General features: G+C 38.9%; 1 protein-coding gene across 1 annotated transcript in view; it reads right to left on the reverse strand.

Annotated features, from left to right (window-relative positions):
* Positions 1–2,774: 2,774 nt before the first annotated feature.
* Positions 2,775–23,801, reverse strand: part of ZNF674 (zinc finger protein 674) — a 35,470-nt gene continuing 14,443 nt past the window's right edge. The window contains 2 exon segments of the mRNA XM_018044004.1: positions 2,775–3,005; positions 3,007–4,391. Of these exon segments, the coding sequence (XP_017899493.1) occupies positions 2,904–3,005; positions 3,007–4,391 (1,487 nt within the window). The 3' untranslated portion in view covers positions 2,775–2,903.

Raw genomic sequence — 23,801 nt, forward strand, 5'->3', positions numbered from 1 at the left:
CTGATCTCTAAGTTGATCTCCTTAGCACATAAGGTTCTTGGCTGCTATACATCTCTGAATCTGTCCTATGCCATTTACCAATCAGCGAGCTCCTTGTGGGGAAAAAGTAGCTGTCTATTGCTACTTTTCTTGCCTGCATGAGCTTGCCACTGAAGTCCCACTGTCTTAGCTCAGGGCTCCTTCTGGCCCTAGAAACCAGCTGCAATTCCTTGTCACATGTATTTCCTCAACATGGCTGCTTACTTTATCAGGCCAGCAAGGGAAATTTCTCTCTGGTCTCCTAAGATGAAGTGTTGTATAACATAACATAGTCATGGGAGTGATATCCTATACCTCTGCCATAAACTATTGGCTGAAAGCAAGTCTCAGTTCTGCCTACACTTAAGCAGAGAGGATTATATAGGGCATAAATCATTGGAGTCACCTAGGATGCGCCTGACACAACTGCTGACAACAGGACAAGGAGAAAAGAGGGAATAGGAACATTCACAGGTATCACAGTTGAAGAGATTTCTATTTGGTGTCAGAAGTCAGTTTTGTTTCATTACTTGTACCTTTGACCAATTTACTACCTCTCTCCTCACCTGTATAGTTAGCTGATAATTTATGTAATGAGGTGTGGTTATAACAGAGTAAAGAACTATAGAGACTCATTTTTATCCAAAAAATCACACAGATATTAAAATTGCAGGATATTCATTGTCAAGATGCAAAACATATACTCAAAACCATACCCTCAGATAACTACATGAAAAAGGAATAAAGAATATGTACACATATGTGAAAATGGGGTTATTTTAAGAAAACAATGATGTCATACATTAAAGTATGGATGGAAAGACAGAATCAAGCATGCCCAAGATTAAACAATTTATTTTACTGGTAGTTTCTGGAGACTATATTTAAAAATTAAAAAATCAACAGTCCTAACACCCAAGCAATAATCTGGATAATCTGCTTAATAATTTGGTATATTTCCTTCTAAGCATTTTGTTCTGTGTCTACCTATACAATCTAAAACACATACAAATATAAAACAAATATATTTGTATACAAATATGTACATATAATTTTACTTTTCTGCCACCCAGAATCACTGATATAATGCTGCATATCCATTCTCAATGCATTTTTACAATGTAAATAATGTGGTACATTTAAAAAATTTTTTCACTTAGCCAATTATCATGAACATTTCCCTAAATCCTCAAACATAAGAACACTTTTGGAGAAGGAAATGGCAACCCACTCCAGTATTTTTCCCTGGAGAATCCCAGGGAGGGAGGAGCCTGGTGGGCTGCCATCTATGGGGTCACACAGAGTCGGACACGACTGAAGCGACTTAGCAGCAGCAGCAGCAGCAGCAGCAGCAGCAAGAACACTTTTAACTAGTGCATACTATTCTATCCTACTGATATGTCAATTTTGAATCAATTGACTATTGGATAGTCAATTTTTTCCTATTTTAAAGAATACTGTATTAAGGGAGATAATCTGAAAATTAAAAATCTTTTATTGATTAATAAAATGAGGCATAAAATGTAACCATAAAATGGTTACCCTTAAATATTAAGTTGTAAGCAATGTTCCTAAGTGAGGTGTGTCAAAGCTTCAGCTCAGTTCAGTTGCTCAGACGTGTCCACCTCTTTGCGACCGCGTGAATCGCAGCACACCAAGCCTCCCTGTCCATCACCAACTCCCGGCGTTTACTCAGACTAGTGTTCATAGAGTCAGTGATGACATCCAGCCATCTCATCCTCGGTCGTCCGCTTCTTCTCCTGCCCTCAATCCCTCCCATCATCAAAGTCTTTTCCAATGAGTCAACTCTTCACATCAGGGGGCCAAAGTACTGGAGTTTCAGCTTTAGCATCATTCCTTCCAAAGATACTATATGCCTTTTCTGAAAGGGGTTTGTATTTTGCACTGAAAGTGTTGATGGACATGTGTAAGATCTCCTGTTTGAGTGCTTGTTTCAGGGATCATGATGACTCATTCCCCTTTATACCACTTAAGGGAGGAATTTTCCTATTTGTTTAAGAAGTGAACGTAGTTTGCCATAGGTAGGATTAGTAATTTTATGCTTTATATTTTTCTTTCAAAAATGCCATACTTACTCCACAGTGAACTTGTCTTAACTACTGAGTGCTTGTTTGGAACCTCGAGACCTTTCCCACAAAATGTGTGGTACAGAATATGGAACATATTTTTCTCATAATTTCTAACAGTTTTCTAGACTTTAAATTCTTAGTTTCTTTTCAGCATATTCTGATACTCAATGATATTTAAATTCTTTCTAAATTCTTTTCTACATCAATATATTCACAGTTTTGTCACTTCTGAATTCTCTGATATATAATTCTCCACTCGTGTAAGAATTCTGGATGAAAAATTGGTCACATTTATTAGATGCTTCTGGAATTATGCTTTTGTGCTCTGTCTTAAGTTAAATGAACATTAAATAGTAATGTGAAGATTTTTACATTCTTGATATTTATAAGGTTACTCCCCAGGATGAATTGATATATAATGAGGTATAACTCGGAGAAGGCAATGACACCCCACTCCAGGACTCTTGCCTGGAAAATCCCATGGACGAAGGAGCCTGGTAGGCTGCAGTCCATGGGGTAGCTAAGAGTCGGACGTGACTGAGTGGCTTCGCTTTCACTTTTCACTTTCATGCATTGGAGAAGGAAATGGCAACCCACTGCAGTATTCTTGCCTGGAGAATCCCAGGGATGGGGGAGCCTGGTGGGCTGCCGTCTATGGGGTCGCACAGAGTCAGACACGACTGAAGCGACTTAGCAGCAGCAGCAGAGGTATAACTAGTGAAATCATCTCTATATTAATATAGTAATAGGTTATGATAGGTTATTATATCATATTATAGGTTATTAGTAAGTATATTAATAGGTTTTATCTCCTGTGTGACTTTTCTGATGTTTAATGAGAGTTGACTTCCCACTGAAGGCTTTATCACATTCTCTGCATTCATAAGGTTTCTCTCTTTGTATGCATTCTGTGATGTACAATGAGAGTTGATTTCACACAGAAAGCTTTCCCACATTCACTGCATTCATAAGGTTTTTCTCCTGTATGAATTCTCTGATGTTTAATGAGAGTTGACTTCATACTGAATGCTTTCCTACATTCACTGCACTCATAGGGTCTCTCTCTTGTATGAATTCTCTGATGTTTAATCAGTGGTGACTTTTCACTGAAAGCTTTCCCACATTCATTGCATTTATAGGGTTTTTCTCCTGTATGAGTTCTCTGATGTACAATAAGGGTTGACTTCTCACCAAATGCTTTCCAACACCTGCATTCATAAGGTTTCTCTCCTGTGTGAGTTCTATGATGGACAGAGAGGTGTGATTTTCCACTGAAAGTCTTCCCACATATGCTGCATTCATAGGATTTTTCTCGTGTATGAACTCTCTGATGAACAGAAAGATGTGACTTTCCCCTGAAGCCTTTTCCACATTTACTACACTTATAAAGTGTCTCTTTCATATGAGTTAGCTGATGTTTAATGGGTATAGGTGTCTCATCAAAGGCTTTCCCATGTTTATTGCATTCAAGTTTTTCACCGATATGAGTCCTTTGATATATAAGGCTGGACTTATCACATTTGATAGCTTCATAAAATGCTTGTCTAATGTGTGTTTTTTCATGTCTAATAAGGCGACATGAACTCTTAAAAGCTTTTGCACATTCACCACATACAAACGGTTTCTCTCCTGTATGAGTTCGCTATTTAGTCAGAGTTGACTTCTGGATAAATGTTTTCCCACATTCACTGCATTCGTACGGCTTTCCCCCTGTATGAGTTCTCTGGTGTGCAATTAGGGTTGACTTCTGGCTGAAGGTTTTTGCACAGTCACAGCATTCATAAGGTTTCTCTCCAGTGTGAATTCTCTGATGTACAACAAGGTTTGCTTTCTGGATAAACACTTTTCCACATTCAGAACATTGATAGAGTTTCTCCCCATTTTGAATTCTTGGACTTTTATTAAGAGCTTGCTTACAGTGGAGGGCTTTTCCATGTTCATTAGGCTCAAAGAATTTCTCTCCAGATTGAGCTTTATCAAGATTAGAATAGAAGCATAATTTCCAATATGCCTTACATTCATCACCTTTCTTTCTTACATAGCTTCTACTTTGACTAAGAAAATTGAAATTATGTTTTGAACACTTTCCCCATGAATAATATTTAGTGAGTCTTTGTCCTATAGAAACAAAGCCTGTGCTTGGATAAATGATTTCTCCATATGTTCTGAATTCTTGGCCACTTTTATCCTTCAGTGTTTCCTTATTTATGGATGCAGCTTGTCATAGAGGTTTGTCTTGGCTTTCCTTGTGGTTATCTATCTGGTCATTAACTTTCCAGAATTCTAGGGAAAAATGCAATGATTCATCAAACTTGTAAGTATTTCTATGATAATGTTATGGGACAAAATTCATTCATAGATGCCCTGCTGTGAACTCCTATTAATGGGCCTGAGCTGATGTGAATGAACCCTCCCTATATTCCACCACCTTCCCTATACTCCACCACTTCCCTCAACTGTATATACAAAGAAATGCTGGCCTATATTAAACAAAAATAATTTAATTCACAGTCAAGCTCAAGACCAAGAAAATATAAATTTTAGACATCAAAAGTGAAATGAGAATTTAAAGTGATGGGGTGAACAGAAACTGAAGCTTGAAGATTTACTGGGGAATCCAGACCACAGGGCACAAATGTTCAGGAAACTGGAATGTAATTTTCACTTAAAGTAGGAACCACAAAGGGTATCCATGCTTGTTAAACAGGAACTAGAAAGACTCCCCACTGGTGAAGGAAACTGGAAAGAATGATATTATATATAAGAAATTAGAAGTCTGATATGATACTATATATAGAAAACCCTGAAGATTCCACACAAAAACTACTAGAACTGATAAATTCAGCATGGTAGCAGGATATGAGATTAACACAAAGAAACTGGTTATGTTTCTTTATACTAACAGTGAAATATCAGAAAGGTAAAAAAAAAATCCCTTTTAAAATCACATCAAAAAATAAAATACTTAGGAATAAACTTGACCAAAGAGGTGAAAGACTTAATACACTGAGAACCATAAAACATTGATAAAGGAAACTGAAGATGACCTGAAGGAAAAATACTCCCATCCTCTTTGATTGGAAAAATTAATATGTTTAAATGGTCATACTACCCAAAGGAATTTACAGATTTAATGCAATACCTATCAAATTACCTATGACATGTAAATAAATGAAGTTAGAACACACTCTCAGACCATGCACAAAAATAAACTCAAAATGGCTTAAAGACTTAAATATAAGACAGGATACCATAAAACTCCTAGAAGAGAACATAGGCAAAACATTCTCTGACATTAATTGTACCCATGTTTTCTTAGATCAGTTTACCAAGGCAATAGATATAAAAGCAGAAATAAACAAATGGGACCTAATTAAACTTATAAGCTTTTGCACAGCAAATGAAATCATGTGTGCTTAGTCACTCAGTTGTATCCAACTCTTTGTGACCCCATGGACTGTAGCCCACCAGGCTCCTCTGTCCATGGGGATTCTCCAGGGAAGAATCCTGGAGTGGGCTGCCATGCCCTCTGCCAGGGGAATCTTCCTAATCCAGGGATTGAACCCAGGTCTCCCACATTGCAGGCTGATTCTTTACCATCTCGGCCACCAGCTTTTGCATAGCAAACAAAACCATAAACAACATGAAAAGACAACTTATGGACTGGGAAAAAATATTTGCAAATGATGAGACCAACAAGGGCTTAAATATACAAACTATATTTGTATATTTCTAAAATATACAAACAGCTCATACAACTCAATAACAAGAAAACAACCTAATCAAAAAATGGGCCTAAGGGTCATCATGCTGGTCATCTTGTGGTTCAGGTTGTCCTTGGTGAGTACTGCATCAAGGGAGGGCCCTGGGATGCAAGGAGGTGTTGTTTCTTAGGATCCTTTCTGCCTTCCTGAAAAAAAGATAGACACAGAAAGGATGGTAACTGAGTGTTCAAAAAACTGTTCTCAGGTAAGAAGAAAGTGTATTCTGCAGATCCCTTGTGGTCCAGTGGTTAAGAATTCACCTGCCAAAGCAGGGGACATGGGTTCAATCCCTGGTCTGGGAAGATCCCACATGCTGTGGAGCAACTAAGCCTGTGCACCGCAACTACTGAAGCCCAAACACTCCAGGGCCCATGTGCCTTCACTACTGAAGTTGCATGCTGCAACAACTGAAGTCCATGGCTTAGAGCCTGAGCTCCATGATAAGAGGAGCCACTGCACTGCAACTAGAGTAGCCCCTGCTCGCTGCAACTAGAGAAAGCCTGCATACAGCAATGAAGACCCAGGGAGGCCATAAATAAATAAATGGACAAATAAATTTGTGAGGGGGGGCTTCCTTCAGATGGTAAAGATACCTCCTGCAATGCAGGAGACTGGGTTCAATCCCTGGGTCAGGAAGATCCCCTGGAGAAGGGAATGGCTACCCACTCCAGTATTCTTCCCTGGAGAATCTCCATGGACAGAAGAGCCTGGTGGGCAACAGTCTCTATGGGATCACATAGACTGAGCACAACTGAGCAACTAACACACTTCATTTTGGGGGCTCCCCAGGTGGCACAGTGGTAAAGAACCCACCTACAAGTGCAGGAGATGCCAGAAACACATTTGATCATTGGGTTTGGAAGATCCCCTGGAGAAGGATATGACATCCTACTCCAGTATTCTTGCCTGGGAAAAATGGACAGAGGAGCCTGGTGGGCTGTAGTCCATGGGATCACAAAGAATTGGATATGACTGAGCACACATGCTGGAGAAGGCAATGGCACCCCACTCCAGTACTCTTGCCTGGAAAATCCCATGCAGGGAGGAGCCTGGTAGGTGCTGGGAGCCAGCGTGGAGAATCCCGCCCATGGCAAACGTCATGAGGAAGAGGCCTGACGGGCAAAGGCGAGATCAGGCCTCGAGGGGCCCCCCTTTCTCGAGCATCTACCCCAAAACCAGAATCTGTTTTTTCATGACTTTCACCAACTCTTCTGACATTAACAGGGGGCTGTCCCGACCACCTTTCTCTGGAAAGAGTTAACTTAGGGCTCTAGTTGATAATTCTCCTGGACATGAAATGAGTGTTTCAAACCCCCTGTTAGCATTCTAGCTTACTTGGCAGGTTTATTGAGACTCTTGCAACATTGTTGAGCCTATGCTTGCTGCCAAGTTCTCACATCCGAGTGCATATAGTCAGGATGTAGAAATAACAAGCAGTAGCTTTAGCATTAGCAACATTAGACTTTGAGTTAGTAAGTTTTTTCTTTGCTGTAACCCACTGAATCTTTGTTCCATAAAAATGTAACTCTGTACTTTAAGGGTGACGTGGGCTAGGAATTTAAGAAGAAACACTTTAAGGGAAAATTATTGTTCTGGCTGACCAACCTTTATCAAAAAGAGGTCATAAAATATCAACAGGCCTCCAGGCCAGAAGATAATGTACAAAAAATAAGACTCTTGCAGGAAGGAATCGGATATCGATAAAAGTTAATATTGAAGAAATGTTGAGTTGACTCTGCATTTTTCACCTTGCTGTATGTACAACTCAGGGTATAAAAGCCCCGAGAAAAATAAAGTAAAGGGGCCTTGCTCACTGAAGCTTAGTCACCCCTTGTCATTGTTTCCTTATCTCTTTCTCTATCTTTCTTCATTCGCTGACGTCATCCATCCTGAGGTTATCCCTGGACTCTGCTGAGGCTGGACCTTGGCAGGTAGGCTGCAGTCCATGGGGTCGCTAAGAGTTGGGCACGACTGAGCGACTTCACTTTCGCTTTTCACTTTCATGTATTGGAGAAGGAAATGGCAACCCACTCCAGTGTTCTTGCCTGGAGAATCCCAGAGACAGTGGGCCCCCGTCTATAGGGTCACACAGAGTCAGACACGACTGAAGCAACTTAGCAGCAGCAGTAGCAGAGCACACACGCACAAATAAATTTTTAGAGTTCCAATTTAAAAATCAAAAAAGATACATGCACCCCATGTTTAATGCAGCACTATTTACAATAGTCAGGACATGGAAGCAACCTAAATGTCCATCAACAGATAAAGGGATAAAGATATGGTACATATATACAATGGACTATTACTTAGCTATAAAGAATGAATTTGGGTCGTTTATAAAGATGTGGATGGACTTGGAGTCTGTCATACAGAGTAAAGTAAGTAGGAAAAATATCATATGGTAATGCATACATCTGCAATCTAGAAAAATGATACTGGTGAACCTATTTGCAGGGCAGAAAAAGAGGTGTGGATGTAGAGTATGGACTTCTGGACAAAGGGGCAAAGGAGAGGGTAGGAAAAATTGAGAGAACAGCATGGCATACATTCACTAGCATGTGTGAAGCAGATATCTAGTGGGAAGCTGCTGTATAACACAGGAAGCTCAGCTTGGTGCTCTGTTTTGACCTAGAAGAAAGGAATGAGGCGGGGAGGAGGAAGATTCAAGAGGGAGGGGATATATGTATACATATGGCTGATTCACTCTGTTGTACAGCAGAAACTAACACAACATTGTAAAGCAATTATATGGCAATAAAAAAAATTTTCCTGAAAAAAAAATGGGCACAAGACATAGACATTTCTGCAAAGAAGACATGCAAATGGCCAGTAGGTAGATGAAAAAAATGCTCAACATCACTAATTATCAGAAAAATGCAAATGAAAATTACAATAAGATACTACCTTATACAGGTCAGAATGTCCATCATTAAAAGGTCTACAAATAAATACTGGAGAGGGTGTGGAGCAAAGGGAACCCTCCTATACTGTTGGTGGGAATGTGAATTGGTGCATCCACTGGAAAATAGTATGGAGGTTCCTCTAAAAACTAAAACAAGAGTTGCCATATGATCCAGCAGTCCCACTCCTGGGCTTATATCTGGGCATAACCACTAATTCGAAGAGATACATACATCCTATGTTCATAGTAGCACTATTTATAATAGCCAAGACATGGAAACAACCTAAATGTCCACTGACAGATGAATGGGTAAGAAAGATATATATCTAAAGTGGAATATTATTCAGCCATAAAAAGAATGACATAATGCCATTTGAAGGAACATGGATGGACCTAGAGATTAACATACTAAGTGAAGTCAGAGAAAGACAAATACTTTATGAAATAACTTATATGTAGAATCTAAAATATGATACTGCTGCTGCTGCTAAGTCGCTTTAGTCATGTCTGACTCTGTGTGACCCCATAGACGGCAGCCCACCAGGCTCCCCTGCCTCTGGGATTCTCCAGCCAAGAACACTGGAGTGGGTTGCCATTTCCTTCTCCAATGCATGAAAGTGAAAAGTGAAAGTGAAGTCGCTCAGTCGTGTCCGACTCTTCGCAACCCTATGGACTGTAGCCTACCAGGTTCCTCCATCCATGGGATTTTCCAGGCAAGAGTACTGGAGTGGGTTGCCATTGCCTTCTCCCAAAATATGATACAAATGAACCTATATATGAAACGGAAACAGACTCACAGACATAGAAAACAGACTTGTGGTTGCCAAAGGGGAGGGGGGATGGGGGAGAGTTGGATTGGGAGTTTAGGATTAGTAGATGCAAACTAGTATGTATAGAATTAATGAATAAGGTCCTACTGTATAGCATAGGGAACTATATTCAATATTCTGTGATAAACCATAATGGAAAAAAATATGAAAAAAATATATGTAAGTGTAACTGAGTCACTTTTCTGTACAGCAGAGTGTACATTGTAATTATACATTAATAAGATTAAAAAAACCAAAAGCCTAGTTCTGTAACTCAATCCAAATGATTATAAGTGTAGTAGAGAGCCCCCTAAGCTAAAAAATTAGACTGAAAATTGGTCCTGTAATAGTAGGTTCCCAGTGGTGGCACATCTTCCAAAATATATATTTTTGTATTTTTATAGCTTAGGGCTCACAGTATGTCTATGGAATACCAATTATCACTGAAGAGTTAACAGTAAAAAATTAACAATCTCACAAGGAAATGACCTACTATGAAAGGGAAGCAGCAGATATATTTAAAGATACTCCCATTTCTAGAACTATAGCTAGTAAAACCATGTGGACTTCAAGATAAATATATTTCAACTGTTCAAAGAAATAAGGGAAGAACTCTACCTACTTTCTATCTAGTCACAGATAAAGACAGATTTAACAAATTAGGTGACAGACCTTGAGATCACCCAGAATGTAGCATGAAGAGCTAACAATGGAAATATAGTAAGAGAAATAGAGAAATGATAAGTTCCAGAATAGGTTTAACAGCTAATCCAAATGGAAGACTAGAGAAAAAGGGAGAGGCAATATGCCAAGAAATGGGTTACTAGAACAACACTGAGACTGCTATACTTAGAAAGGCCAGCTTGCAAAGCTGGCCCTTGGCTGCCATCTGGAAATTTAGAGTTCAGGAATGTCCCCACCATTCACTAACTGATAAGGCTGCTTGTACAAACAAGGTGATCTGCTTTCCTTCCGGGAGTCTGGAATGTTGGTATGTGCGGGGCAGTTGGTACATGTATAGATGCTGAGTCTCTAATGGGCTTCTCTGTGCACAAAAACACACATGTTGCTGCCTTTTCAATGCTGGGAGAAGTGTGTGCTGTGTGACCATAGATGGGAGGGAGAGAACATAAGGAACTCTACATGGAGTCCTCCAGATTCTGCTCCTGTCTTCTCCCCTTATGCCCTAGTTGTATATCCTTATATCCTCAGTCGATAAGTCGTGTCTGCCTCTTTGAGACCCTATGGACTAAAGCCTGCCAGGCTCCTCTGTCCATGGAATTTTCCAGGCAAGGATACTGGAGTGGGTTGCCATTTCCTCCTCTAGGGAATCTAACTGACCCAGGGACTGAACTTGCATCTCCTGTGTCTTCTATATTACAGGCAGATTCGTAACCTGCTGAGCCACTGGGGAGGCCTGTATATCCTTATTACATTGCTGTAATAATCTTAGCTGTATATACAGCTAAATGCCGAGGCCTGGGAATCCCTCTCAAGAATCTCTGAAAGTGGCAGTGGTCTTGAGGGACCCCCAGTCTAGGCAGCATTTGAAGAGATAATGAATGAGAGATTTCTGTCATGTATCTTACCCTTTTTAAAAATTTATTTATTTTTTTAATTGAAGGATAATTGCTTTACAGAATTTTGTTGTTTTCTGTCAAACCTCAACATGAATCATCCATAGGCATACATATATCCCTTATATCCTACCCTTGAATGTCCAGAGTCCTGAGTGTGGTGAGACACAGTACTGAGACACAATTCTGTGTAACTGTAAGACTTTAAGAAAGTAAGTATTGAAAGCTACCATGGAGAAATTTTTAAAATCACCTATAAAGAAACAACTAGATCAACAACAGATTTCATCAGCTAAAAAAGAAGCCAAAAGAATATTTTTGAAGTCCTGAGAGAAGCTGTCACCTTAGACAACCTTTTAGATATCTCTATACCCAGCTAAATTATTGCAATGGAAGATGACAAAATAAAGATACTTTTGGACAAGAAAAGACAGAGAATTTGCCACATACAAAGCTTGCTAAGAATATGCTTTGTACTTGAATTATTCAAGAGGCAAATGAGTAAAGGGGAAAAAGGTATGGGGGGAGGGTAAAGAAAATCCAGCAAAGGCATGAAAAGAGGTAAAGGAAAAGCAGGGATCTTTAGAAAATACAGTTTCCTCTAAAAGAAGAAATACAAATACAGTAATAGAACAATAAATAAATATTAACCCCATTAAGTATAGGCCAACCATATTAAATTGTACTTTTAAAAATGAGCTATGTGTTTTTAAAAGACAGTTACAACAAAATGGGAAATGTTAAAATCATAGACAGATACACCCTGGTACTTAATAACCAAAGAAAATTGGTAAAACAATGCTTATGTTATACTGTGGTGTTGGAGAAGACTCTTGAGAGTCTCTTGGACTGCAAGGAGATCCAACCAGTCCATTCTGAAGGAGATCAGCCCAGGGTGTTCTTTGGAAGGAATGATGCTAAAGCTGAAACTCCAGTACTTTGGCCACCTCATGTGAAGAGTTGACCCATTGGAAAAGACTCTGATGCTGGGAAGGATTGGGGCCAGGAGGTGAAGGGGATGACAGAGGATGAGATGGCTGGATGGCACCACCGACTCGATGGACATGAGTCTGAGTGAACTCTGGGAGATGGTGATGGACAGGGAGGCCTGGCGTGCTGCGAATCATGGGGTCACAAAGAGTCAGACACGACTGAGCGACTGATCTGATCTGATCTGATGTTATACCAAACAGAATGAGCTGGATGCCAAAAACAAATAAGGACAGAATATGAAAATATAAAGCAATTTCAGTTATATAGATGCAAAACACTTAAATATATGTGACAAATTGATTATGAGACAAAAAAGGTTAGACATCTAATAATGTTAAAGATGTATATATTCTACTACATATTCTACTTACAGTTACACCACAGAGAAATTCTTCAAATATGTACATGTACAAGAATGGCAACAAGGTATTAGAAACAACTAAATGCCCACCAATAGAGGCTTAGATTGGTGGACTCTGATACTGAGATGTTGGAATGCTATACAGGAGTTAAAATGAATGAATTAAATCTAACACAGGTAAACTCAAAGGTGAATACTGAATACAGAAAGTTAGCTGTGGAAAGATCTCCTATGGTTTCTAGGGCACTAATCTGGTAAATTTACAGAAAGAATGCTATATTGATTACCGGTGCAAATTTATGTAGTAAAAGTATAAAAACATGGGTTAGAAGAATATTCACCAAATTCATGATACTGTTTGCCTATGGAGGGAATAAAGGCAACAGGACTCAGGAGGGGAAAAGGGAGGCTTCACCTTTATTTGTAAACCTCTATTTCTTTTATAAACAAAAAAAATCACCACCAAATGACAAAATTTTAACATTTGCTATTATTGGAAGGTAACTACAGCATTTCTTATGACTATGACTTCATATACTTTTGTGCAGTTTTAAGAGAAATGCCTTAAAGCAGGGCTTCTGGAGCAGTGGAGTGAGGACCTTAGTAAATTGTCTTACCCTTAAAAGCAATGAAAATATTGGCAAAATTATAAAAATCTATAATTTCAGGACTTTGGAAATTAACCAAAGTCATACACCACGTTGAAAAGCATTTATTTAAGAACCACCAGTGGACCTCACTGAGAACAGCCAAGTACATGGTTTCTACTTGGTGTTACTTCTCCCCATCTCCACCTCCACCCTAGACCCCTGGCTCCTCAACTGTGTGGTCTGGAAGGAATGAAAACTGGCATCCTCACAGCAACTGAAGGGAGCTCCACTGAAAGCCCCATCTCCAGAGTTTTGTTACTACCTTGATCTAACTTGGAACTTGGTTCCAAACAGTATATAGTAACTACAATCCCCATGAAAAAATAGAGAGTACCAGTAAAGGTAATGTCCAGCAAGGTGTTAACGTGGCAGGCGTGGCTCCTGGCTGATGTTTGAGAATGCAGATTGTGGAATGTTCCCTATTTTGATGATTTTAGCCTACCTGGGGCACTAAATACCTGATTTTCTCCTGGGTGTCTAGACGCCTGGATGTGCCTATTTTTATTTAGTGGGTCAACTGAGAATCTCCCACAAAGTGAAAAGGGCTTTCTAAAAAGTCTTACATGCCACGTGGACTTGAACGGCAGCTGTCTAGCCCTGCAGCATCTTGGTTTTGCATGAGAAAGGGGCAACTATCCCTGTAGGGATTTGTCTCCTACCAAGTGCCCAGCAATATGGGTGGAAATGAACCCTATTAGGACACATGAAGAAATGTCAGAAAGCAGGAAATAAAGGGAGGAAAAGTCTTAGAAGCTTCAGAGTTCGCAAAAGGAAAATTTCAGTCAGAAGACAATGGAACAATGCCTTCATAAGTCTAAGGGAAAGAAATGTCCATCCTAGAGCTCTACTCCAAGCTCAACTCCCCATCTTGGATGAGGTTTCAACAAACGCTTTCAGATATTCAAAAATCTAAAAAAAAATTTACCTCCCATGGACCTACATTCTTTCTTAGGAAAGCACTGGAAGAATGTGCTCCAGTGAAACGTGGAAGAAGGCATGGCATTAAAGCAAATGAGGACTTCCAACAATGAGAAAGTGGGGGGGGGGGTAATTCCCAGAATGATGGTGGAGAGAGATGTCAGGATGGTGGCTGCACAAAACAGGAATGAAGATAATCCACCCAGAAGGGAGTGGTCAGAGGGCCCCAGACAAACACAGGGATATGACATTGCTGGAGCACTTTTAGTTCTGGAAACATTTAAAATCACTCTGGATCATGGGTCATGAAGTGTTTAAGCTGAACTAGTGAGAAGTACTCAGAGAAAGAAGCAAATGAAAGAAACAAGGCAATTATTAACCAGAGGAAACTAAAAGTTATACAGAAAAGGTAAATTAATCATAGGTCACTACATGGCTAAGCTATCTATAGTGTTCATATAGTCATTTTGTTCATATAGTCATTATGTAAACAACAGTATTGATGGAAAGCAAATTTATGGTATAATCATACTGGGAACATGGGCAAACAAGAAGTCTTTGTGTTGCAAGGAAAATATACAGATGGCCAATAGGCACATGAAAAGATGTTGATGTTCAACATCACTAACCATCAGGGAAATGCAAATCAAAATCACAATGAGCTATCACCTCACACCTGTCAGTATGGCTACTATGAAAAAGACCACAGCCAATGTTGGTAGAGATGTGGAGAAAAGGGAAACCTCCCACACTGTTGGTGGGAATGTAAACTGGCACAGTACTATGGAAAACACTATGAAGTCCCTCGGGAAGTTAAAAACTACCATATGATCCAGTAATTTTACTCCTAGCTATACAGCCGAAGAAGACGAAAACACTAATTTGAAAAGACACCATGTTCAAAACAGCATTATTTACAAAAGCCAAGATATGGAAGCAACCTAAGTGTCCATCAACAGATGTATGGATAACGAAGACACACACATACACAAACACATACATGCAATGAAATATTACTTAACCATAAAAAGGAATGCAATTCTGCCATCTGTAAGAACATGGATAGACCTGGAGGGTATGTTTGTTCAGTTGCTAAATCATGTCTGACTCTTTGCAACCCCATGGACTGCAGTACGCCAGGCTTCCCTGTTCTTCACTATTTCCCAAAGTTTGCTCAAACTCATGTCCATTGAGTCTTGCATAGTGAAATAAGTCAGAGAAAGACAAATACTGTATGTTTTCGCTTATATGTGGAATCTAAAAAATAAAACAAATGAATGTAACAAAAGAGAAACAGACTTACAGATACTGAGAACAATTTAGCTGTTACCAATTGGGAGAGGGAAAAGGGAGGGGCAAAATAGGAGAAGGGGATTAAGAGATAAAAACTGGGACTTCCCTAGTTGTCCAGTGGCTAAGACTATGTGCTTCCAATGCAGATGGCCTGAATTTGATCCCTGATCAGGGAACTAGGTCCCACATGCCACAACTAAGAGTTCACGTGCCACAACTAAAGATCCCAAATGCTGCAACTAAGACTTGGCTCAGCCAAATAAATATTTTTAAAAAGATAAAAATTACTAGGTATAAAATAAAAACTAGACACAGGGAATACACCCAATATTTTAGAATAACTTTAAATGGAGTATAATCTATAAAAAAAATCAAATCACTGTGTTGTATACCTGAAATTAACCCAGTATAATATATCAACTATACTTCAAAAAAAGGAAAAAAGCTTGATATTCAAAAAAGAAGTCTTTGTGTGTATGTGTATGAATGGCAAAAACAATGAAGTGAGCTAAATCTTCATCTTCCATAGCAGAAAGTTTTAAATAATTTTTATAAGAAATATGTAAATTATAAAGAACAGAGATACCAAAAATTATCTGCATATCCACCACTCATTAAAACAATTATTTTTACCTTTGATGTTCTTCATGTGCTCATTTTATTCTCTTTCTTCTCAGATAATCACTATCCTGAATTTTATATTTCTCATGCCCTGACTGTTTCTCAGCTTGTTAGCTAAGACCAAGTACAGTATTATGCCCTTGACATTCATTATAATTTTATCACATTTATTTTATTCTTTAAACCATGGACATGATTTAATTTGATAAAAATTAAAGCTTTTTTAATCAAGAGAATACTGCCCTAGGTCAGTAAATCTGAAGTCTCAGATGAAACATGATTATCTTACAAAATTATCAGAACTGACAGAAGATAGAGAAAACATGAATAAATCAAGAATTGTTTTTAAAAAACTATAAATTTTACTCTGTACTTGAAAGTTTTGCCCTAAAAAAGACTTCCTATCCAGATGCTGTTATAGATGACTGCTATCAAACTCTTAAAACAGGTATAGTTCAGTCAATATAGTTTCAGAAAATAGAAAAAAAAAAGGGAAATGTACAGTTTTTTTTATGCAGTGAGGATAACCTTGGATACCAAAATAAGAGAACAGTACAAGAAAAGAAAATCTAAGATCTGTCTCACTCTGAACATTAATGGAAAACTCTTAAACATGAGTAAACTGAATTCAATCAATTAAAAATGCTTTAAAACTAATTAAGAGTTTAGCACAGGAATGCAAGAACAGTACATCAGAAAAATGTTAATATAATCTACCACATTAATAGATTAAAGAAGAAAAAAGTATCTTCTCAATAGATGCAGAAAATAAGCATTCAAGAAAATACTGCACATTCATGATTTTTTTAAAATGTCTTAGTAAACCAAGGACATAAAAGCTTTTGATGAAAGATATTTTTTCAAAAAACCACAGCATATATACTTAATGATGAACGTTTTAGAAATCACATTCTCTGTGCTCAGTTTCTCATCTATAAAATAATAATCAGTTTCCTTTACAAGATCATTTGGAGGATTAAACTCTGTAACATATATAAAGCAGACAGAGTACTGCATTTGTGGCACGCAGCACATGCTTACACATTGACTATCATTACATTTATATCATTGTCCTCACCATTATTTCCATTAGAATCAGAAACAAATAAGGAATTCACTATCATTATATCTATTAGATATTGTATTACAGGCCCTGACTAATAGAATGGGAAATGAAAAGAAAATGTATAATTGGAAAAGACCCTGACACCTAGAAAGATTGAAGGCAGGAGGAGAAGGGGACAACAGAAGATGAGATGGTCAGATGGCATCACTGACTCGATGGACATGAGTTTGAGCAAGCTCCGGGAGCTGGTGATGGACAGGGAGCCTGGTGTGCTGCAGTCCATGGGGTCACAAGGAGTCAGACACAACTGAGCAACTGAACTGAACTGATAATTGGAAATCCAAAATTGCTTTTAAGAAGATAATTGTTTACATAGAAGACCCAAGAGAATCTAAAAGCTATTAGTATTAATAAAAGCATTCAGACAGGTTTCTGTACACAAATTGAATGTATAAATACCAATGCATTGTCATACATTAGTATCAACCAATTAGGAACCATACTATGAAAAAAAAATCCTAATCACAATTGCAATAATAGCTAGGAGGTATCTAGGAATAAGTGTAACAAAAGACGTACAAACATGTCCTGAAGACAAGTTCAAAATATTACTAAATGGCAGAAAGGGCAGGTTGAATAAGAGTTCACTGGTGGTAAAATTCAATAGAGTAAACATACCAAACCCCAACATACTTCCAACTCATCTCCAAACACAGGTCAATTGCAATTGAAATCCCCAATAGTTTTCCATGGAACTTGACAAACTAATCCTTAGATTCCTATTTGAAGACAAAAGAGTCCAAAGAGATAAGGAGAATCATCCTACCAGCTATTAACAACATCAACAACAGTAAGAATGATATAACAGTTGACATTTATATAGCATTCAATTAGGCACTTTAAAGTTATAAAGTTAGAAAAACATGCAAACGGCAAAGGGACAGACCAATGGAACAAAATAGAGCCTTGGAAAAGCCCCACACAGATATGGAACTTGTCCTCTAGCTGAGGGGGTATCCCACACTACCGTTGAAAGGGTTCAGTATGTGGGATGGTACAAGTGGATGCCCACATGGGGAAAAAAGGGCAATTAATAGTTCCCTTCTTCATGAATTATGTAAAATCTAGGCAGGTTTTATATATGCCTATATATATGGCAGAAAGCGAAGAAGAACTAAAGAGTCTCTTGATGAAAGTGAAAGAGGAGAGTGAAAAAGTTGGCTTAAAACTCAACATTAGGAAAACTAAGATCACGGCATCTGGTCCCATCACTTCGTGGCAAATAGATGGGGAAACAATGGAAACAGTGAGAAATTTTATTTTGGGGGGCTCCAAAATCACTGCAGATGGTGACTGCAGCCATGAAATTAAAAGATGCTCGCTCCTTGGAAGAAAAGCTACGACCAACCTAGACAGCATATTAAAAAGCACAGACATTACTTTGCCAACAAAGGTCCATCTAATCAAAGCTATGGTTTTACCAGTAGTCATGTACAGATGTTAGAGTTGGACTATAAAGAAAGCTGAGTGCCAAAGAATTGATGCTTTTGAACTCTGGTGTTGGAGAAGACTCTTGAGAGTCCCTTGGACTGCAAGGAGATTAAACCAGTCCATCCTAAAGGAAATCAGTCCTGAATATTCATTGAAAGGACTGATGCTAAAGCTGAAATTCCAATACTTTGGCCACCTGATGCAAAGAACTGACTCACTGGAAAAGACCCTGATGCTGGGAAAGATTGAAGGCAGGAGGAGAAGGGGATGACAGAGGATGAGAAGGTTGGATAGCATCACCAACTCAATGGACATGAGTTTGAGTAAACTCCGGGAGTTGGTGATGGACAGGGAAGCCTGGCATGCTGCAATTCATGGCATCACAAAGAGTCGGACATGACTGAGTGACTGAACTGACTTAGGCAGATTTTAAAAGAGTAAAATGCAAAATTTGAAATTTTGGGAAGAAAATTACATTACATCTTTATGAGCTCAGTCAGAGAAAAGTTACATGTAATTACACAAAAAGTACAAACTAAAAAATCAATCAATTACAAAGAAATTACACTACAAAGAAAACTTCAACTCAAAAAACACCAACAATAACCAAGATGAAGAAAGAATACTAACTAAAAAGAGTGGACATATGTGTATGTGTAACTGATTCAGTCTGCTGTACCTCTGAAACTAACACAACAATGTAAATCAACTATACTCTCTAATAAAAAATTTTTAAAAAGATACTGACTATACACAAAATCAGAATCAGGACTATATAATCTGTATAAATCTGAAAAAGTCAAATACCCCCAACAAAAACACAAATAAAGGATATAAACAAGTAAGCCACAGAAGAGGAAATCTAGTCCACACCAAATATGAAATGATAAATACCTTTACTTATAATCAGGGAAACAAAAATTACAGTAAGATACCAATTCGTACTTGACAGATTACCGAAATGTAGTGTGCCCCTGTATGCATGTGCGCTAAGTTGCTCCAGTTGTGTCTGACTCTTTGTTAGTCATGGCTCACCAGGCTCCTCTGTCCACAGGATTCTCCAGGCAAGAATACTGGAGTGGGTTGCCATGCCCTCCTCCAGGGAATCCTCCTGACCCAGGAATCAAACCCACATCTCTTACATCTCCTGAATTGGCAGGCAGGTTCTTTACCACTAGTGCCACCTGGGAAGCCCAAGGAGTGTGCCCATACTACAATTCTATATAGAGAGAACAGTGCTATCATTGTAGAAAGTTCTCTTGGGCAGCACTGGTCTAAATCATGCATTGTCTGTATCATCAGTTTGGCTGCATAAGGTTACAGAGCTTTGCATTTTTACATTGATGCTTCCTGTTCAAAACCAGAAGTTTCACATATTTCAGAAGCTACATCTGCTACCCAGTTGCAATCCATGCTCTGAAGGAACTGGCTTAACATGATATCAGTACAGCTCTTTGCAGGCCATCTGCTTTGAAAAAACCAATTGGTAGAGCCCTTTATTTTTCCACTTCTCTTGCCCACATCTCAAGATTTAACAATGATCTGTACACATGGATTAAGGTGATACTAACTTGGGGGGAGGGGGGAGGAGGCAGCTCCACTGTAAACTGGGAAACAGCAGTGACATTTTTTCTTAGTTTGATTCCAGCCTGGGGCTTTCTAAATAAACACTGCAGAAGTAGTAACAGCATGGTGACTATAGTTGTGTGTGTATGCTTGGTCGCTCAGTCATGTCCAACTCTTTGCGATCCCATGTACTCTACCTGCCAGGCTCCTCCTGTTTATGGAATTTTCCAGGTAAGAAAACTGAAGCAAGTAGTCATTTCTTCCTCTGGAGATCTTCCCAACCCAGGGATCAAATGTCTCTTGCATCTCCTGCACTGGAAGGCAGATTCTTTATCACTGAGCCACCTGGGAAGCCCAAGTATAGCTAATAATACTGTATTGTGTATTTGAAAGTTGCTAAAAGAGTGAATCTTAAAAGTTCTCCCTACAAGAAAATAAAACATTAAAAAAAAAAAAACCCTACTCATTTCAAAGGCTGGTAATAAAATACTACCAAGTACTTTTGCAGTCCAGAGACCTTTGCAGGACTTAAAAGAGTAGGTCAAAACCACTTGGAGTCCCTCTGCAGTAAGACACCTTACAAGTAGGAGTTAAAAAAAATAAAAGTAGGAGTATTAAGGTTTAAGAAGCTGAGGAAGAAACCTTCTTCGGACAGAGCTGTTGTAAAGTGGTGGCATTTTCTCTCTCACACAACAGGGGCAGGAGGAGTACTTTTGCCCCAGCCCTAACCTAGTAAGGATAACTTCAAGGAGACAACCTGCTTGATATATGTCCACTAGACTCTGGGGGACCCATGGGACTTGGCACCTGGTTTGTGGCTAGAAAACTCTACAGGTGACAGGCAGGTTGTGGCAGTCTGTGGCCACAGAAAAGAGGTTGCATTGGGTGGTGGTGGGAGATGATGAAGAGCTCAAGGCCCCATCACACAGACACGCATTCCACAAGCCAGATGTGGACCCTCTGGATAGAAACAGGGTTGGGTTACTTTGGAGAGGGGGCTTTCTCCTAGCATCAAGGTGACCTCAGCAAAAAGAGACTGGATGTCTACAACGGTGCTGTTTGGTGAGGACAAGAAGGAGATATATTAAATAACTTGCTGGAAAAGAGGCACCACCTATATTGAGGGAACTGCAATCAAGGGCCCTAGCTGGGGCATCTCCAAAGAAACCATAAACATACCAGTTTGTGTGTGCTCAGTCGTGTCCAACTCTTTGTGACCCTATGGACTGAAGCCCACCAGTATCCTCTGCCCATGGGGATTCTCCAGGCAAGAATACTGGAGTGGGCTGCCATGGAGATGCCATTTCCTCCTCCAGGGGTTCTTCCCAACCCAGGGATTGAACCTGTGTTTCTTATGTCTCCTGCATTGGCAGGTGGGTTCTTTACCAGTAGTGCCACTTGGGAAGCCCAAAACATACCAGGGACAGAAAGAAATCGGTCTCTAGAATCTGCCACATGCAGAGGGTGTCAATATCAGATTATATCTTTATCAGTTAGGGCAAACTATTTTTGTCCTAACTCCCTTCTTCACTTGCTTCACCCAAGGAGCCAGAGATGGCCCAGTTGGTGATTCGGTGAGTGGCAGGGGGTGGAGGGGGTGGGTGGGTGGTGGAGAGTGGAGTAAAGAAAGAAAAAGCTGAGCATGCTTCCTTTGGTACTAAAACCTTCGCTGAGGGGGAGAGATTTCCCTTTAAATGAAGTTCATAGTTTTCACTTCTACACATGATTACTATTTTAAAACTAAAATGAGACTACCACAGACCCTCAGAAATTAAAAGCATAATAAGAAAATAACTATGAACAACTTTATGCCAATAAATTTGCCAACTTAGGTGAAATGGACAAACTCCTTGAAAGACACAAGTTACCAAAGTTCGTTCATGAAGAAATAATCTGAATAATCCAGTATCTATTGAAGAAATTGACACTATAGTTTAATGCCTTCCTATAAAGAAAACTCCAGGCATACATGACTTCACAGGGGAATTCTATCAAACATTTAAGGAAGAAATAACACCAATTTCATACAAATTCTCCCAAAGAACTAAACAGGGAAGGGAATACTTCCCAGCTCATTCTATGACTTCACTATCTTGATTGTGGTGATAGATTCTTGGGTGTTTACATGTCAAAACTTATCAAATTATACACTTTAAATACATGCAGAAAACTTACCAAATTATATATGCTAAATACATGCAGTTTCTTGTATGCTTCTTGTATATTGTGGTATAATACAGAGAGGCTGAAACAGCTTAATCAGTTCTTAGAGGCAGTCATAGCATCACAATACTTATGTTAGACAGGGAAGCTATCAAATGAATTATCTAAACTTCTACCCTATGAAACTAGCAAAAGGGAAAATTAAATTACCAGGAGGATAGAAATAATAAATATAAAAGCAAGAATGAATGAAACTAAGGTTTCCATTTCTAGGCACAATGGAGTATGTCTACTACAGCCCCTCTCCTACTGATTATTGCAACTAAGAACTCTGGACAAAATATGTAAAGCAGCTATGCAGGATTCTGACAAGTTAAAAGCAAAAAAAAAGCAGGTAGACTCTGAAGGTGAGTCAAGTGAAGAAGCAGCCCGTATACCAGGGCATTTCTTTTTAGTCCCCATTCTTTTTTCACAAGACTCTGTCCTAATGGTATATAAACCTCCAGAAGTCCTGAGCTCATCCAAGCAAAAGCCTCACATCAAAGCTTTAAGAACTGAATGAAAGTAATATTTCAACCACAGCTCAATCTGAGACTAACACCTAAGTGACAAATGCATGGAGACATCCATGAAGCCGGCCAGCAAAGGTTCTGAAAGCTGCACAAAGACTTAAGCCATCATTCAAGTCTCAAATTAACCCCTGAATGGTGCATACACAAAGCAAAGGCTTTGAACACCACATCGATTAGAATCAATACCCACAGAAGACAACACAAAACCAGTGATATGAATCTAACTAGGTTTATTAAGTGATAAATAAAGATTAAAAGCAACAAAACAATCACCACTATCTAGGATAGAATCCAAAATCATTCAACACGACAAACAACTAGCAAAATGTGACCACTTCTCAAGAGAAAAGATAACCAACAGCTGCCAGATGCTGGAAATACCAAAGACATTTTAAGCAGCTATGGAAACAGCTCTATGCGGCAGACACACTTGAAGTGAATGGATAAACAGAAGTTCTCAACTGAGATACAGAAACTATTAAAAAAAATGGAAATTTTAGAACTAAAAAAGATAGTATCTGAAATCAGAAAGACAAACAAACCAACACCTGGGGTGAATTGAGCAGCAGAATGGAGACGAGAGAGGCAAGAGTCAATACACTTGGAGTTAAACTGACAGAAATGGTCCAACCTGCCAATATGAGGAACAGAGACAAAAAGACTGAGAAAAATAAAAGAAAGAAATACAGCATCAGATATCCATGGGGCAGTATCAGAAGGTCCAACATTCACATCATTGGAGTCCTCCAAGGAAATGAAACTAGTGCAGAAGAAAAGGTCTGAAGAAATAATGGGCAAAAAAGTCCCAAATTTTGAAAAAGACATAAAATGACAGATTCAAGATACTAAGCATAGCAGAAACAACATAAACTCACAGAAACACCCAGGAATATTACAGTGAAATATCTGGAAAGCAAAGTTAAAAAAAAAATATCTTGAATGTAGTC

This window comes from Capra hircus, assembly GCF_001704415.2.
Source record: "Capra hircus breed San Clemente chromosome X unlocalized genomic scaffold, ASM170441v1, whole genome shotgun sequence".
Taxonomy (NCBI): Eukaryota; Metazoa; Chordata; class Mammalia; order Artiodactyla; family Bovidae; genus Capra; species Capra hircus.